Source organism: Macaca mulatta, chromosome 9, assembly GCF_049350105.2.
Source record: "Macaca mulatta isolate MMU2019108-1 chromosome 9, T2T-MMU8v2.0, whole genome shotgun sequence".
NCBI lineage: Eukaryota > Metazoa > Chordata > Mammalia > Primates > Cercopithecidae > Macaca > Macaca mulatta.
In genome coordinates this window covers 14464974-14483136 of record NC_133414.1, presented here as the reverse complement: position 1 = coordinate 14483136, position 18163 = coordinate 14464974, and the positions used below count along the sequence as shown (strand labels likewise).

General features: G+C 44.7%; 1 protein-coding gene across 3 annotated transcripts in view; it reads left to right on the top strand.

The window, feature by feature from the left end:
- Positions 1–18163, top strand: part of CCDC3 (coiled-coil domain containing 3) — a 101841-nt gene that overhangs the window by 72479 nt on the left and 11199 nt on the right. The window contains exon 3 of one of the 3 annotated variants that reach the window (XR_013397665.1): positions 16262–16487. Coding sequence is in view for 1 of the 2 variants with exons in the window: in XM_077944919.1 (XP_077801045.1) it covers positions 16332–16487 (156 nt within the window). In the remaining variant the exon portion in view is untranslated. 3 annotated transcript variants of the gene reach the window in all.

The window sequence follows — 18163 nt, the reverse complement described above, 5'->3', positions numbered from 1 at the left end:
TGCTCCTACCCAGCCTCTCCTCTTGGGCATAGCATCTCAAGTACCCAACTGCCCCTACAAATTCTGCCTTTGTGGCCCAATAAAGCCTCCCAGGGCTTGTGGCAAACCCCAGTTTTTGCTCTGCCTGTTCTTTTCTGCCTCATACATAAAGTTTGAGCTATAACAATCCTGGTCAGATCATCCCTTAAGCACAGGGTTCAGCCCTGGGTATCACAATAGGATGAACTGGAGAATTTCGTAAGATGTGGAGTTAGATGTTTTGGGAAAAATGTAATGTGAGAAATGATCCAGGGATGACTACATGGGGACAGAGGACTTAGAGAAGACACAATGGCTGTGTGCACAGCTTTGGCATGCCACCTTGGAAAAGAGATGGATTTATTCTGTGTGACTCCAGAGACAGGAGTTAAAACCATGTATGTTATATTTTAAGATACACAGAAGGTTTACCTTTGGGATAGACAGTTGTGCATGTTTTAAAAGTGACTTGGATGCTAGGCAGGGTCAGAGTGTCTCGCCACAGGGCATTCAAGCAGCCTGGCCACTTGCTGGGAGTTGCGGAGGGTTTGCCTTCGCTGGGCGAGAAGTTACTTAGAGGGCCTCGAAATATGCAACTCAAGAGATGTCAGTTTTGAAATTAATGGCCCACAAAGGACTTTAAAGAGGGAAAAGGAGATCCTGATTTTTTTTTTTGACTAAGTTTGGTTACCTATTGAATATAAGCCAAAGAGGTCAAGAGTAAAGCCCAGTTTGGGGACCTTAACAGCTCTCCCACTGGCTGGATTTCTCAGCACCCCTCCTTCATATTCCTCTCTCCAGACCCCACTCCCCACGTGCCTACTTCCTGAGGGAGGCCCACCAGTCTGACCCACAGGTTTTGGTCCCCAGTTGGGCTCTTCTGGAATTGACCATGTGCTTCATTCAGAACACCTCTGCCTCTGAAATGTGCCTTTACTCTGTAGGGTATTGGTGGCCCCCTCTCCTTCAACACACAGAGCTTCTGGAACTTGAGGTTAAATCCACTGTCTCCACCTGTTCCCCATGGGTTCTCACCACTGCCACATCAATTTCACTTCACACAGCTGTAAGTCTTCATAGAAAATCTCTAACTGCTCTCACTTTATTTTCTTCCATTCTTTTTTTCACTGTCTCTCAAACTCACGAGGCCCAAGTTGACCACGTATTTGGAGAGTCTCACAAGCATTTATGTACACACAGAACACGACAAAAGAAAAGGAGTCACTTACGGCCGTGTCACCCTGAATGCGCCTGATCTCGTCAGATCTTGGAAGCTAAGCAGGGTCAGGCCTGGTGACTACCTGGATGGGAGAAGAGGAGGAGTTGCCTCACAGATGCTCTAGTTGGAGAGCCCATGTTCCCCAAATGACATTCAGAGGAAGAAGTCGTGGATTTTGAGAGATTCATAGACAGTGGATTAGGAACTAGAAAATGGATGTTAACCCTGGGCTTCATGTAGAGATCGCACCTGGCTGTTCCACTTCATCTATTCTCAGAATCATTAGAGTTTAGATATTCTTAGACTGAGTGAAACGTGACATATTGGCTTCCATGGCAACACAGTTCTAAATTGTTTTGGCAACGCATATTTGCTTCAGAAAGCATTCTAGGATTTCTCCTTCAACCCACAAGCACACAATTTCCTAAAACATAATGAGCCATTTCTGCTCAAAAGCGGTTACAACCTACCAGTGCCATGCTCTCCATGTCTTCAAGCACACTGTAGAGCAAAGGGCCTCACGTAGAGGGCCTCCACATACGCAGCTCAAGAAGTTTCAGTGGTTTAGAGACAGAGTTACAACTAGAGAACGTCCAGCTCTTAGTCTTTACAGATTTCAGGGAGATTGGGAAGGGTCCCCCCAAACTCAGCTTCCTTTAGAAGGTTGCATAAACTATTTTAATGATACTAGGTACTTAAAGCAGAAACTGAGACCATGGCAATTCTATAGCATTTGAAGCCAGTCTCCTTTAAGGTACAAAACTGGGCTCACAAATTCACACCAAACTTAGTGTTTCATTCATCCACCAAAGGGGAAATTCCATTCACTCCTGGCTTCATTGCAAAGTGTGGCCATTTCCTGAGTGGGTGGAGGCGCAGGGTTGGAGTGCCAAGTTCAGATGTCCTTATCGATATTTGCAAAGATACACATGACAGAGGACGTTGTCTGAAACCTTTATGCTCAGAATAGCATTATTGACTTGCGAAGTGTAGGTGATTAAAATTTACTGAGTACCTGCCCAGTTCCAGGTATGGAGACAGGGTAGGGAGGGACACAGACCAGAGTCGAACACAGATGCTGCCTTCACAGAGCTCATTCTGGTGCATGGAGGACAAAAAAAGGATATAAATGACCGTGACACATATGCCAAAGGAAGACCCATCGAGGTATCATATCACAAAATATCACATCATTGCTTCCATTCTAACTGCTGCAGGATTAATGCAAAAAGGGAGGTTCCAAGAGCCACAGGAGGCCAGAGGTGGGGGGTTCCAGGCCGTCAGGGGATCCAGGAGTGGCTTTTGAAGGTAGCATCAGATTGGCCATGCAAGGGTGCTACGTAAACTGGTGAGGAGGGCATGCCAGGAGGAAGCAGCAGGAGTAAAGACTCAGAAGTAATGTTTGGGGTATGTTTAGGCAATAACAAGTATTTCAGGGTGGCTGTAAATCAGGTATTTGTGAAAACATAATGACCGTCTATCTCATGGCGACCTCCAGTTGCCTTTGAAAGTTTCTGAGCGTAGACATGACATGCTCCAAGTGTGCTGACCTGTGTTCCCCAAGCAGGCAAACAGCACCCAGAGATTCCTTTCCCTTCTGGAAGATTAAACTTACAGATGGTGGGTCCATGGGGAGTCTCTGGAAGCCCAACTGGTTTTGTCTACCCAGTTTCTTTCCTGTGTTGTGAGGCTTTCTAAGCATCCAGATGGTCGTCTTCCCCCAAATGACTTTTAAAAATAAGTGATGTACTCCAGTTCATCAAAGGATTGCCTTCTATCTCACTCACAAAGGGAGAGGGAAGGAAAGGATGTCATAAGTTTATATACTGAACATTTGGCAAGCGTCAGAACAAGAGTATGTTTTCCTGAGTCTGGAAGGCCCCGGGCTCCTCTTCTAGGCTATAAATTGGCATTTGGGGAAGCAGCTCTTTCTGCACATCCCATACTATCAGATGCAACATCTAAGTGGGCATTTTCTGCCAGACTCAACCAAAGGGAAGAGGTGAGAAATTGATGCTCGTTAGGTTCCAAAAACAGCCAGATTCCTACAGTGTACCACATCCGGGGATAACATAAACATCCTGGGTTCCTGCAGTGCGGGAAGGGGTCCAGGAAGGAGAAGAGCATGTTGCAGAAAGAAGGGCTGGGAAGGAAGGGAGTGAGGAAGGACGGGGAGGTTGTCGTCTAGAATAGAATGTGACAGCTAATGTCCAAGATGGCCTTCCAGATGCTGGGACCTTATAAGCCTCTTCTTAAATTCTCACAGCCACCCTAACAACCGTGGCCTCATTTTGTGGAGGAGAGAATAGGTTTCTGGGGGTTGGGTCAACTGCCGAGGGAGGTGCTGGGCCAATTCTAACTCATGCATGTGGTTCCAAAGCATCTTCTGACACAGATGGGAGGGTGGGTCGCAGGGCCTGGGCTAGGAGTTTTTGGGAACTGGCACAGATGGGAGCTCCCACCCCGGTCTGCAGCAGCCCGTCCGAGTGCAGGTGACTTGGGAGCCTGTGCTGCATGGGCAGGTTATGCTGTAGACTGGATTCACAAACAAGCACTCATTTAAGAGAGCAAAGAACCATCTGGAGAAGTGGAAGCCAGTCTGTAAAGGCAGAAGCTGAACAGATGATAAGAGGAATTAGAGTCAGAGATAAACCTTGGACTATACATGGTGGTAATGTTTGTATAATGTGAATGTCCTTAATGCTACTGAATTGTACACTTAGAAATAGTTAAGATACGGTCAGGCACAATGGCTCATGACTGTAATCCCAGCACTTTGGAAGGCTGAGGTAGGAGAGTTGAGAACAGGAGTTCAAGACCAGCCCAGGCAACATGGCAAGACCCATCTCTACATAAAATTAGCTAGGCATGGTGGCCCGCACATGTAGTCCCAGCTACTCGGAAGGCTGAGGCAGGAGGATCACTTGAACCCAGAAGTTTCAAGACTATAGTGAGCCACGATTGGGCCATTGCACTCCAGCTGGGTGACAGAGTTAGACCCTGTCTAAAAAAAAAAAAAAAGGCTACAATAAGTTTTATGGTCTAAACTACAATGCAAAAAAAATTGTTGTGCAAGATAAATAGTTCTAGAGATTGGTTGCACAACAATGTAATTGTACTTAACACTAAAGTGTACACTTAAAATGGTTAACATGGTAAATTTTATGTTATGTATATTTTGCTACCATTTTTAAGAAATCCTTTGAAAAAGTTGAAAAAGATAAGGCCTGGCTTTTCCACTGGTCAGAGAAGTCTGGCAGTGAGACGGAGCTTCCAGGTTGAAGTTCATCAGAGGGCACCGTTGGGACGAGTTGGGGAGGCGGTTGGCTGCTGAAGTTGCACAGGCCGGCTCTGGGCCCCGGGCTGACCTTCCCCACAGACGTACACAGCCAGCCTTGGGGACGGATGACAGCACAGAGGATGTATAAAGTTTACAAGTCAAAAGGTTGCCTTCTTGCAGACTAGAATGGCATTTGACGTTCATTAACTGTGAGTTTTTAAAAGCTCGGGCTGACGTCCTTCCTCAATTGCCTCCTTAATTCATTTTAAATTGAATCCCCAGACTGCTCGCAAAAGAGGGATTATGGAAGAAGATGAGAAAGCAGTCAGCTGGAAAGGTTGTTTCATATTTTGGTAACTAAAACCACAATGTCCCAGTCAAATATCATAATATGTATGTAGCTTGCCCCTGTTTTTCTTGAGAGTAGTTGGAAGACAGTTGTTCTGCAAAGAGAATGTTCTCATATGCTGCTGAGGGTTAGGGGGAGTCAAGGCTGCCGAAGCCTGCCCTCCTCCCTGAGCCCCTGGTTTGAGAAATAAATCTTCTTATTTGAAGACCTCAAGTTTTCCTAGAGGTAGTCAGTCTGCCATGGAGGTTATGAGCATGGGAGTGCTACCTTTTGAGGCAGACCTTCTGATTTCCAATTCAAGCTCCATCACTTGTCATGGGGACTTAGGCAAGTGACGTCAGTACTCTGAGCTTCACTTTTATCATCCACGAAACAGGGAGAATGGTACAACCTCCCGTATGGGTGGAATGTCAGAATCTAATAAGGTATGTGTTCAAAACTTCTAACACAGTGCCTGGTATTAGTAACATTGTAAAGTTTTTAAAACTTTTAGAGTTTGCCATTAAAAGTAATGGCAAAAACCACGATTACTTTTGAGCCAACCTAATACAGAGTAATTCTCAAAGAATGGTTTCTCCCTCACCAGAATGTAGTGAAGATAAAGTCCTCAGTCAAGGAAACTTCCTGCCCTGGGTAAATAACTGCTCCCTGCCACAGCCATGAACCAACCCTGAACTGTCCACATTTGATGTCCAAAGCCTTAGTGATATGGTTTGGCTGTGTCCCCACCCAAAGCTCATCTCAAATTGTAGCTGCCATAATTCCCATGAGTTGTGGGAGATAATTGAATCATGGGGGCAGTTCCCCCCATACTGTTCTCCTGGTAGTGAATAAGTCTCATGAGATCCAATGACTTCATAAGGTATTTCTCCTTTGACTTGGCTCTCATTCTGTCTTGCCTGCCACCACGTAAGACGTGCCTTTCACCTTCCACCATGGCTGTGAGGCCTCCCCAGCCACATGGAACTGAGAGTCCGTTAAACCTCTTTTTCTTTATAAATTACCCAGTTTCAGGTATGTCTTTATCCACAGCATGAAAACAGACTAATGCACTTAGCATGTTTAGCAGCTTCTCCTTTTTTATGGGACACAACCTTCTGCTGAGAACCCTTCTGGGCCCACTAGATGGATTTTGAGCCTGGTGGCTGGGAAGCCTCAATTCCACTCATGATCAGGCTCCAAGTCCCTGGTCAAACCCCCTCTCTCTTTTCTAAGCATAGCTTTTCTTACCTAAAATGGCAACTGCCAAGTTTTGTGATCCCTGCAGGGCAAGGATTTAGTCATAGCACATCTCCCTGGGAGCTGCGTGCCATCTCGGGCTAACGCCCAGCCCGCCACCCACCCCGGACACTCTGTGGGGCTACAAGTCTGGCTGAGCATGGACGGAGCTGCAAGGCGCAAAGGCATCAAGGCGACTGCAAGAGGAATACAGCCCAGGAGCTGATAATCCCTTCAAAGAGCATGACTCTTAAAATAGTACTCATTTTTTTTTCTTTATTTTATTTTATTTAAGATAGAGTCTCACTCTGTCGCCCAGGCTGAAAGTGCAGTGGCACGATCTCAGCTCACTGCAAACCCTGCCTCCCTGGTTCAAGAAATCCTCCTGCCTCAGCCTCCCAAGTAGCTAGGACTACAGGCACAAAACACCATACCCAGCTGATTTTTGTATTTTTAGTAAAGACAGGGTTTCACCACGTTGGCCAGGCTGGTTGCAAACTCCTGACATCAAGTGATCCGCCTGCCTTAGCCTCCCAAAGTGCTGGGATTACAGGCCTGAGCCACTGCGCCTGGCTAATAGTACTGATTTCTAGTTACACAAGCAAAGCATGTACAAATACATGATCTGTGTAAAAATGTAAGCATTGCAAGTAAAAATACAGCTTCCTTTTCACTCTAACAGTAAAGACCCCTCCAGCCTAGGCCTTTACACACATATACATAGACCCTTAAAAAATAATTATGTGGGCATTTTAAAAACTGTGTGGTATCAGACTATAGGAATGGTGCTAGAACTTGGTGTCTTTTTTTTTTTTTTTTTTTTTTTTTTTTGAGATGGGTCTTGCTCTGTCACCCAGGCTGGAGTACAGTGGTGCGATCTCAGCTCACTGCAAGCTCCGCCTCCAGGGTTCACGCCATTCTCTTGCCTCAGTCTCCCAAGTAGGTGGGACTACAGGCGCCCGCCACCACGCCTGGCTATTTTTTTGTATTTTTTAGTAGAGAAGGGGTTTCACCATGTTAGCCAGGATGGTCTTGATCTCCTGACCTCATGATCTGCCTGCCTCGGCCTCCCAAAGTGCTGGGATTACAAGCGTGAGCCACAGTGCTTGGCCAACTTGGTGTCTTTTTTTTTCTACTCGATAATATATGTTGGAAGCCTTCCCCCTTCCATCTTTTTAATCGCACATAGTGTTACATAGGGTGGATGGGCTGCAGTTTATGTAACTGTACTCTTATGAATGGGCCTTAAAGTCATTCCTACTTTTTCAGTGATCATCCTGTTTTGAACATCTGTGCATATTTTTCTAGATAGGTAATGAGAAGAAGGGAAAATGCGACTTTTATAGGTTAAATCCAGAATGAAGCATAACATTTTATGACTTTGTTCTCTGATTAGGAATTAGAGAAGGAATCAAGAGTGTCTTTAAGGAAAAATAATGGGCATAGAAACTGATCAGTCTAATAAAGTTTGTAGTGTTTGATCCATTCAAAGCATGTGTGGAACTGCAAAGGTTTCATACTATATTTGAAGATCTTTATAGAATCCTTCTGTATTTAAAAAATGTTGGCCAAGAAATTTTTGAAAAAGGAATATCCTATCACATCATGTATTATAAAACTAATTTAACAAAAGTCATATGGCATTGGAGTACTTATTAACCCATAGCTAAACAGGACAAGGTGGGTCCGATCAGACCTTAGCATACATAAGAATCCTAATAATACAGACGGGTAGGAAATTCTCCCGTATTTAATAAAATATGGGAGAATAATTGAAGTGTTACTTGGAAAAGCTTTATACACTCCCTTCATACCATATACCCAACTAGATTCTAGATAAACTCAGAAATTTGAAAAATTAAACCTTCAGTCAGTATGACATTTTTAAAAAACAATTTGGCAACATAAAGCCATAATTCAAAGAAATGTTCGTAAGTTCTAGTAATTTCACTTTTGAGTGTTAGTCCTAAAGAAATAATCCTGATAAAGAAAAAGATGGCATGTCAAATTCTTTAGAAAAGTACAAAATTCAGTAACAGCCCACAGACTCAACAAAAGGACTGTGGTAAAGAGTCATCTGAAATTATTACAGCCATTAGAATAATGAAACTTGGGTTGCAATGTTTTTATACCATGTACATTTTAGAAAGCAAAATTCGCACTAAAAGACACTGCGTTTCAAGAAATAGGATGTCAGCAAGATGACAAAAGAGGACTCTTCACCACTCATCTCCCATGCAGAAAATCAGTTTGCACAACTATCCCTACATGAAAACACCTTCCCAAGAGCTAGGGAAACCAGGTGAGAGATTACAGCATCTGAGTGTGGCATGGAAATAAGGACATTTCCACCATCACCTCTTCCCCAACCCCGAGCAGCACAGTATGGAGAGAGATCCTCTCCACTTGGGGGAAGGTAAGGGAAGTGAGCTCTGGACTTTGCCCCAGACCTACACTGGGCCTGCCTCAGAAAAACCCAGTGCCATGCAAGGGCCTCACAGCCCCAGACTCCAGACTGGTACCCTTGCACTGCGCATAAAGGCCTGCTCTGGCACCTGACCTGCCCAATGGACTTGGTCTCCGGGCCCAACCCACTAGCCCCAAGCTCTGGACTGCTTCCAGCACTTAGATGGCTTTCATAGCTCCAGACTTCAGGTCCACCCCAGCACCAGACAGGCCCCTGTAGCCTTACTCAGCAAGCCAGCAGCCACAGACCCAGCCTCCAGGCCAGCCTTGTGCTAGGCCAGTCGTCGTGGCCCCAGACTTCAGGCTTACTTCAGGTTCCAGACCAGATCTGAGCCAGGTTGGTCCACTTAGCTCCAGGATTTGAGCCCACCATAGTACCAGGTTGGCACCCCTGGCCCCAGGCTGGCAAATTTTTTTTTTTTTTTTTTTGAGATGGAGTCGCTCGCTCTCTCTCACCAAGGCTGGAGTGCAGTGGCACAATCTCAGCTCACTGCAACCTCTGCCTCCCAGGTTCAAGCGATTCTCCTGCCTCAGGTTGGTCCACATGGCTCTAGGCTTTGAATCCACCATAGTACCAGGTTGGCACCCCTGGCCCCAGCCTGGCAATGTTTTTTTTTTTTTTTTGAGATGGAGTCTCTCTCTGTCACCCAGGCTGGAGTGCAGTGGCGTGATCTCAGCTCACGGCAACCTCCGCCTCCCAGTTTCAAGCGATTCTCCCGCCTCAGTCTCCTGAGTAGCTGGGATTACAGGCATGCGCCAACGTGCCCAGCTAATTTTTTGTATTTGTAGTAGAGACGGGGTTTCACCATGTTGGCCAGGCTGGTCTCGGTCGCCTGACCTTGTGATCTGCCCACCTTGGCCTCCCAAAGTGCTGGGCTTTCAGGTGTGAGCCACTGCGCCCAGCCCAGGTTGGCATCTTAAGACAGTCTCCAAGCCTGCCCAGTGCCAGGGCAGCCCCTGCAGCGCTATTCTCCAGCAGACCAGGGGTTTAGGCCTGTCCCAGGACACTCGAGTGCTAGGCCTGTCCTTAAGGACCCAGGCTCCAGGACCACCCACTGTGAACCCAGGTTCCAAACCAGCCCCCATGGTTCTAGGTACCAGTTCAGCACTCATGGACCCAGGCTCCATACCTGCCCCAGGTCCACCCAGCAGACCCTGGTGCCAGGTCAGCACCCATGGTCCCAAGAGCAAGGGTTGCCTTCATGGACCGAGGCTCCAGGTCTGTCCCAGGGTCTGGCCAGCCCCTACAGATCCAGGGTCAGAGTCCACTATAATACCTTGTCAGTTTCTGTGGACCTAGGCTTCAGGCTGGCTTCCACAGTCCCAGTTAACAGGTTCACCTTAGTGGATCCAGGCACCAGGCCAGCCTACCCAAAGACTCCAGTAGCAAACCCACCCATGACCACACAAGACAGCCTGCCCAGAATCTCTGGAGAGGCTATTGGTGAAGGGCTTTCTGAAACAAAGACTGAAATAAATCTCTACTTCCTCAAATGTGCAAACACCAACTTATACCCACAAGAACAATCATGGAAAAATGACTTCACCAAAGGAACAAAATAAAGCAGCAGTAACTGACTCTAAAGATATGGAGATTTATGAGCTACCTGACAAAGAATTCAAAATAATTGTTTTAAGGAAGGTCAGTGACCCCACCCCACCCTACAAAATACAGAAAAACAACTGAACAAATCAGGAAAATAAATGACCCAAACAAGACATTTAATGAATGGACCACTAGACATACATAGAACATTCCATCCAACAGCAGCACAATGCACATTTTTCTCAGGTGCACACAGAGAATTCTCCAGGATAGATAATAAATTTAAAAACTCTGAAATCCTACCCAGTATCTTTTTTAACCACAATCCTTTGAAACCAGAAATCAACAACAGGAAGAATTTTGGGAAATTCCCAAATATGTAGAAATTAAGCAACATGTTCCTAAACACCAATGGGTCAAAGAAAAAAATTAAAAAATGTTTAAAGTGTCATGAGACAAATGAAAATGGAAACACAACATACCAAAACTTATGGGATGCAGCAAAAGCAGTTCTAAGAGGGAAGTTTATAGCAATGAATGCCTGCATCAAAAAAGTAAACACCTAATGTTACCTCAAGGAACTACAAAAAGAACAAACTAAGCCCAAAGTTAGAAGGAAGGAAATAATAATAAATGAGAGCAGAAAAATAATACAGAAGATCAACAAAATAAAGAGTTGGTTTTTTGAAAAGGCAAAATTGACAAACCTTTAGCTAGACTAAGTAAAAAAAAAAGACGACTCAGGCCAGGCGTGGTGGCTCATGCACACCTGTAATCCCAGTGCTTTGGGAAGGCAAGGTGGGTGGATCACTTGAGGCCAGGAGTTTGAAACCAGCCTGGTCAACATGGCAAAACCCCAGCTCTACAAAATATAAAAAATTAGCCAGGCATGGTGGTGTATGCCTGTAGTCCCAGCTGCTTGGGAGGCTGAGGCAGGAGAATCACATGACTCAGGAGGCAGAGGTTGCAGTGAGTGAGCCAAGGTCACGCCACTGCACTTCAGCCTGGGTGACAGAGCAAAACTGTCCCAAAGGCAAAACAAAAACAACAACAACAACAAAAAAAACCTCAGATAAAATCAGAAATGAAAGAGGAGAAATTACACTGATACTACAGAGATACAAATGACTAAAAAAGACTACCACAGACGATCATATGCCAACAATTTAGATAACCTACAAGAAATGGATAAATTCCTAGACACATACAACCTACCATGATTAAATCATGAATAAACAGAAAATTTGAACAGAACAATAATGAGTAAGAGGATTGAATTGGCAGTAAAAAGTCTCTCATCAAAGAAAATCCCAGGATCTGATGGCTTTGCTACTAAATTCTACCAAACATTTAAAGAAGTATACTGATTCTTCTCAAGTTCTTCCAAAAAACTGAAGAAGGAATACTTCCAAACTCACTGTACGTGGCATCACTCTGGTACTAAAGGCAGACAAAAACACTATAAAAAGCCTGTTACAAGCCAAAAATCTCTAATGAACATAGATGCAAAAGTTCTCAAGAAAATACTAGTAAACTGAATCCAACAGCACATTAATAGGATCATTTGCCATGATCAAATGACATTTATCCCAGGGATACAAGCATGGTTCAACATACACTAATCTATAAATGAGATACATCACATTAATGGAATGAAGGACAAAAACCTTATTATTTCAACAGATGCAGAAAAACCATTTGACAAAATTCAACTTCCTTTAATGATAAATTTTAACCAATTAGGTATAGAAAGAATGTGTCTCAACACAATAAAGGCCACGTTAGACAGACCTACAGCTAACATCGTACTCAATGGTGAATAGTTGAAAGCTTTTTCTTCTAAGATCAGGAATAAGACAAAGATGTTCACTCTCACCACTTCTATTCAACACAGTACTGGAAGTCCTATGCAGAGCAGCTAGGCAAGAGAAGGAAATAAAGGGCATCCAAATTGGAAAGGAAGAAGTCAAATTGTCCCTGTGTGTAATGGCATGATCTTACACACAAAAAGAACCCAAAGAGTCCACCCAAAACTGTTAGAGCTAATAAACAAATTCAGTAAAGTCTGAGGATACAAAATCAACACACAAAAATCAGTAGTATTTATATGCACTAACAATGAATTATCTGGAAAAGAAATCAATAAAACAATCCTATTTACAATAGTTACAAAATAATAACATACTCAGGAATAAACTTAACCAAAATGGTGAAACCACTGTACATTGAAAACTGTAAGACACTGATGGAAAAAACTGAAGATACAAATAAATGGGAAGATATCCCATGCTCATAGATTAGAAGAATATTGTTAAAGTGTCTATACTACCAGAGTGATCTACAGATTCAATGCAATCCCCATCAAAATCTCAATGGAATTTTTCACAGATATAGAATCATAAAATTCATATGGAGCCACAAAAGACCTTGAATAGCCAGGCAATCTTGAGGGGAAAAAAAGAAGCACTGTACTATCTGATTTCAAAATATACTATACAGCAATAGTAATCAAAGTGGGATGGCACTGGCCTAAAAACAGAAATCTACCAATGGAACAGAATAGAGTGCCAAGAAATAAATCCATGTGTATGTTCAACGGATTTTCAACAGAGATGCCAAGACAGGCAACGGGGAGAGGACAGTCTCTTCAGTAAATGGTGCCGGAAAAACTGAGTATCCATGTGCAGAGAATGAAATTAGGCCCTCATCTCACACCATATACAAAAATCAACTCAATGTTTAAAGACTTAAACGTAGACCTGAAACTGTAAACTACCAGAAGAAAACACAGGGGCAGAGCTTCATGACACTGGTCTGGGCAAACATTTTTTGGGTATGGCCACAAAAGCATAAGCAACTAAAGGGAAAAGATGCAAATAGGATCACATCAAAGTAAAAGGCTCCTGTCCAGCAGAGGAAATGATCAACAGAGTGAAAAGACAACTTATAAAATGGAAGAAAATACTTACACACCACACATCTAATAAAGGGTTAATAACCAAAAGAAACCAAACACCCAACAGCAAGAAAGCCAATAACCCGATTAAAAAATGGGCAAAGGACCTAAATAGACCTCTAGACAACATACAAATGACCAACAGGTATATTTAGACACGTTCAACACCACTAATCAGGGACATGCAAATTAAAATGAATATGAGATATCATCTCACAACTGTTAGAATGGCTACTATCAAAAAGACAAAAGACAAGTGTTGGTGAGGATGTGGAGTAAAGGGAACCCTTGTGCACTTGGTGGGAATGTAAATTAGTAATTATGGAAAATTGTATGGAGGTTTCTCAAAAAATTAAGAACAGAACTACTATATGATCCAGCAATCTCACTACTGGGTATACATCCAAAGTCAGTATGTCAAAGAGATATCTACACTCCCATGTTCACTGAAGCATTATTTACAATAGTTGAGATAGGGAATCAAACTAAGTGTCTGTTAATGAAAGAATCGATAAAGAACATGATGTGTATATACTCAATGGAATACTATGCACCCTTAAAAAAGGATATACTGTTATTTGTGACAAAATGGATGAAACTGGAGGATATTGAGTGAAATAAGCCAGGCACCAGTACATAGGATCTTATTAATATTTAAATGTAGAATCGAAAGGAAATGAGCTAAAAGAACCAAAAAGTAGAATAGCGGTTACCAGAGACTTGGAAGGAGATATTGGAAGACGCTGGTTAAAGGGTACAATGTTTCAGTTACGAGGAATAACTTCAAGAGATCTAATGGGCATCATGGTGGCTACAGTTAATAATGATACAATGTGTATTTGAAAATTGTTAAAAGGAGATTTTAAGTGTTCTCACCACAAAAAAAAAAATGGTAAGGTAATACATCTGTTAATTAGCCATTTCAGTGTATACATATTTCAGATCATGTTGTACACATTCAATATATATATAAATTTTGTCAATTTAAATATTTTTAAAATGTTAAATATAGTGTTTATAACCAGGTTTAAGAAATCATGCCAGTAAAATAGAAATGCTAGTTTTGAGTGATGAGATTATAGGTGACTTTTTCCCATTTCTCATTAGTTTATAATGTTCAAAAAACCATTAGCATGCATTAGTTTTACAATGTGTTATTTCATTGGGCAGTGACTCTGTTGAGTACTTACTGTGTGTCAGGCACAGTATTAGACTCTAGGGCTATGGCAGTAAAAACAAGAGATTTTTAGTCTAGTGGAAGAAAGAACAAATGAGCCATTCATAAGGAAATCCAACAATGTTATAAGCCACTGAAGAGAAGAAGGGTTATGAAATGGCCTCATTAGGAGAGGTGACTTATGGGGTGACAAGGGAACATATCTGCGGAGGTGACACAGGAACCAGGATGAGAATGAACCTGCCTTGCAGAGTCATGAAATGGCCTTCCAGAAACATGGAACAGCAAACTGTTGAAGAAGTCACTAAGAATAACTGTGGTCATTTATAGAATGGAACAGTAATTCAGACATATTTAAAATTCTCACAGATAATATTCATGTCACAGGGGCTGACCGCAACTATGCACTGGGGAGGATTCTGTAATCTGCTGCCTTCCACATATAAATTTTGCCCTTGGCCGGGCTCTGTGGCTCACACCCATAACCCCAGCACTTTGGGAGGCCGAGGCAGGTCGATCACTGGAGGTCAGGAGTTTGAGACCAGCTTGGCCAACATGGTGAAACCCCGTCTCTACTAAAAATACAAAAAATTAGCCGGGGATGGTGGCGGGCGCCTGTAGTCCCAGCTACTCAGGAGGCTGAGGCAGAAGAATTGCTTGAACCTGGGAGGTGGAGGCTGCAGTGAGCCAAGATCGTGCCACTATATTTTAGCCTGGGCAACGGAGCAAGACTCTATGTCAAAAAAATTTTTTTTTTTTTTTTTTTGCTCTGACTAGTTATTGAAACTTGCAAGTTTGCAAGGACTTGTGCCAGTAACCAAGCCAGGAAGGACAATCCTTGAATTGGCAGAAACACGTATCATTGTGCTTGTCATCTGTTGTTTATAGGTTTTCCAATAATATTTTTACCAAATAAAATATTAACTGAGAATTTATTTGGGGACATATGGTTATTGACTGAGTCTGACAATATGTAGCAACAACTGCAGTCGACATTGAATGGCTTTAAGGCATACCAAATACACCATACTTTTTCTCATTATTAGTATCTCTGCTTTAAAAAGGAAAACAGCTACATAGCAAGCGGCACAACCACATTTGAAGCAAGGTCTTACTAAATCGCACCCCCGGCTCTTTCCAATCCAAGGAGAGTCAGCTCTAGGGCCACCTGTCTTGGTTCAGTAGCAGAAAAAAACCTGTGTCTGGGTTTGATAAGTTCTCCCAAATAAACAGACTCTTAGCTGAAGCAGGCCCTGGATGTGGCTGTGTGGACAAGTCATCAGTCTCTGAGAAGTAAACACGAACACGATCACAGCTCATAAATTCCCATCGCATTCCCCAGGAGGGCAGATGGCCAGGAGCCCTTGGGGTTTTCAGCCAGTACTGAGGATACCAGGCACACGCCCCAGCCCTCAGGAAGAAGGTGGAGCCTGGCCTTTCACTGCCTTTTTCAGTTGAAGAGCTGGAGACTGGCCCCTAATTACCTAATAGCCTAGACCCTGAAAAGTACCCCATGGAAACCAGCACTAGATTAGAGATGGGTCAGGTAGACAGCACCAATGGGGAGGGAGCAGGACAGCTTTGGCTCTGGGTCAGTGCCTGTCTAGGATCCCCCTCCTCGGGGGACCTGGTACCCTGCACTGTTAGTCCATGGTTCAGCTTCAGCCTTCCACTCTCCACAGCCTCAGTCCGTGGTTCAGCCTTCCACTCTCCACAGCCTCAGTCCGTGGTTCCGCCTTCCACTCTCCACAGCCTCAGTCCGTGGTTCCGCCTTCCACTCTCCACAGCCTCAGTCCGTGGTTCCGCCTTCCACTCTCCACAGCCTCAGTCCGTGGTTCCGCCTTCCACTCTCCACAGCCTCAGTCCGTGGTTCCGCCTTCCACTCTCCACAGCCTCAGTCCGTGGTTCCGCCTTCCACTCTCCACAGCCTCAGTCCGTGGTTCCGCCTTCCACTCTCCACAGCCTCAGTCCGTGGTTCCGCCTTCCACTCTCCACAGCCTCAGTCCGTGGTTCCGCCTTCCACTCTCCACAGCCTCAGTCCGTGGTTCAGCCTTCCACTCTCCACAGCCTCAGTCCGTGGTTCAGCCTTCCACTCTCCACAGCCTCAGTCCGTGGTTCAGCCTTCCACTCTCCACAGCCTCAGTCCGTGGTTCAGCCTTCCACTCTCCACAGCCTCATTGCTTTGCCCTGACGTCGGAAGGGACAGCCTGACTTCAGAGCCCTTCCAGGACCAAGCACAGAGGTCCACAGAGCAAGGGGTAAGCTTTGACTGGACCGATGACCTATTCTTCCCTTGGGCAATAGCAAATACTCAAGACATGGAGCTTAAATCGCTGATGGGGGGCTCAGTGTACCTCACTCAGCCAGGGCTGGCATACCCACACTCCATGGTCGGGGCAGGAAAAAGCACGGCCCCCAGGTACCCCACTGGCAGCCACCGGTCAACTGCTGGGGATGGTGGGGAGAAGACATCATGAGGTCCTTTTGCCCTTCCTCCCCTGTAGCCTGGGATGCCACAGAAGCTAAGCACACATCAGAGGGCCAATGGTCACCTCTTTATCTTTACAGAAACCCGAGATTCCAGAGACCATGAATGGCACTCTTCCTTCCCAAAGGAAGCCTGCATCAGCCAGGCTGTAGTGCCCTCATAGCCCTCCTGCTGTTTTCATGGGAGAGAATTAACTGGCCGTGACTGGCTAAGGACTGAGGGGCCCCCAAGGAGGCTTTGACCAAACAAGCAGAGGCATCCAAGGTTGGAAGATGTCTTTCAGATGCTGTAACTCACAGGACCGTGAGTGTCCAAGGACACCAGGTAGATGGAGCCTTGCACCTAGACCAGTGCCCCAGCCACTGTGATGTGGATTTTCTGGGAACCTAAAAAACAAAAAGTAGAACATCTTCCTTCCCACTTCACCTGGATGCCTTCTCTGCACTCACCATGGACAGTGGTCAGCATTAAGAAATCACAGTTCTGGCCAGGCCCAGTGGCTCACACCTGTAATCCTAGCACTTTGGGAGGCCAAGGCAGACGGATCACGAGGTCCGGAGTTTGAGACCAGCCTGGCCAACATAGTGAAACACCGTCTCTACTCAAAGTACAAAAATTAGCCAGGTGTGGTGGCGGGCGCCTGTAGTCCCAGCTACCTGGGAGGCTGAGGCAGGAGAATTGCTTGAACCTGGGAGCCGAGATCGCACCACTGCACTCCAGCCTGGGCAAGACTGAAACTCCGTCTCTAAAACAAAAACAAAAAATCACAGTTCTTAGCCAAGGGTGATTTCAGTACCCTTCTAGCCCTTGCTAGTTCTAGAAAAAGGATTGAGAGAGTATTCCTTGACCTAGTGTTTCCCAGGCTTCTTTGTATCACAGACAAGAGAAAATGTTTGCAAAACTCCCTGGGAGAAACACAGGAGGCTGCTCATAACTGAGCAGCCTAGACACTCACTCTTGTTGTCTATTCTTGCTGCGTGTTGGAGATCTCCACCAGAGGCCAAGGAGATTTGGGGTAAAACAAAGTTAGGGAGGTTTAATGCTGGACCAATGTGCACAGCTGATCCTAAGCATTACATTAGAGAGGAAGCCATAATATGCAGCATTCCTGAACCTTTTTTAACCAGAGCCACCCTTTTGGTCCCCATGTAAACATCTCATGAAATGAGTGTCCTGGAGACTCCACTTTGGGAAACCTTTGTAGTAGATTTATCTGAAGACATGGCTTTATGATCTCTGTAGTGGAACTTAGCTAATAAACCCCCCTTTCCTCTCATGGCAGGCAATTCACCCAAGACAGCTCAGTGTTTCCTGGTTTTAATCATGGGCCATCAACAGGACTTAACCCCTGGCCATTTAAGATCTTGTCCCCCCCACCCTCCCTTCCCACATCCAGCTGCTACTGCAATCCAACTCTCAGCAGGGCTGGCCCTGGCCCCAGCTTCT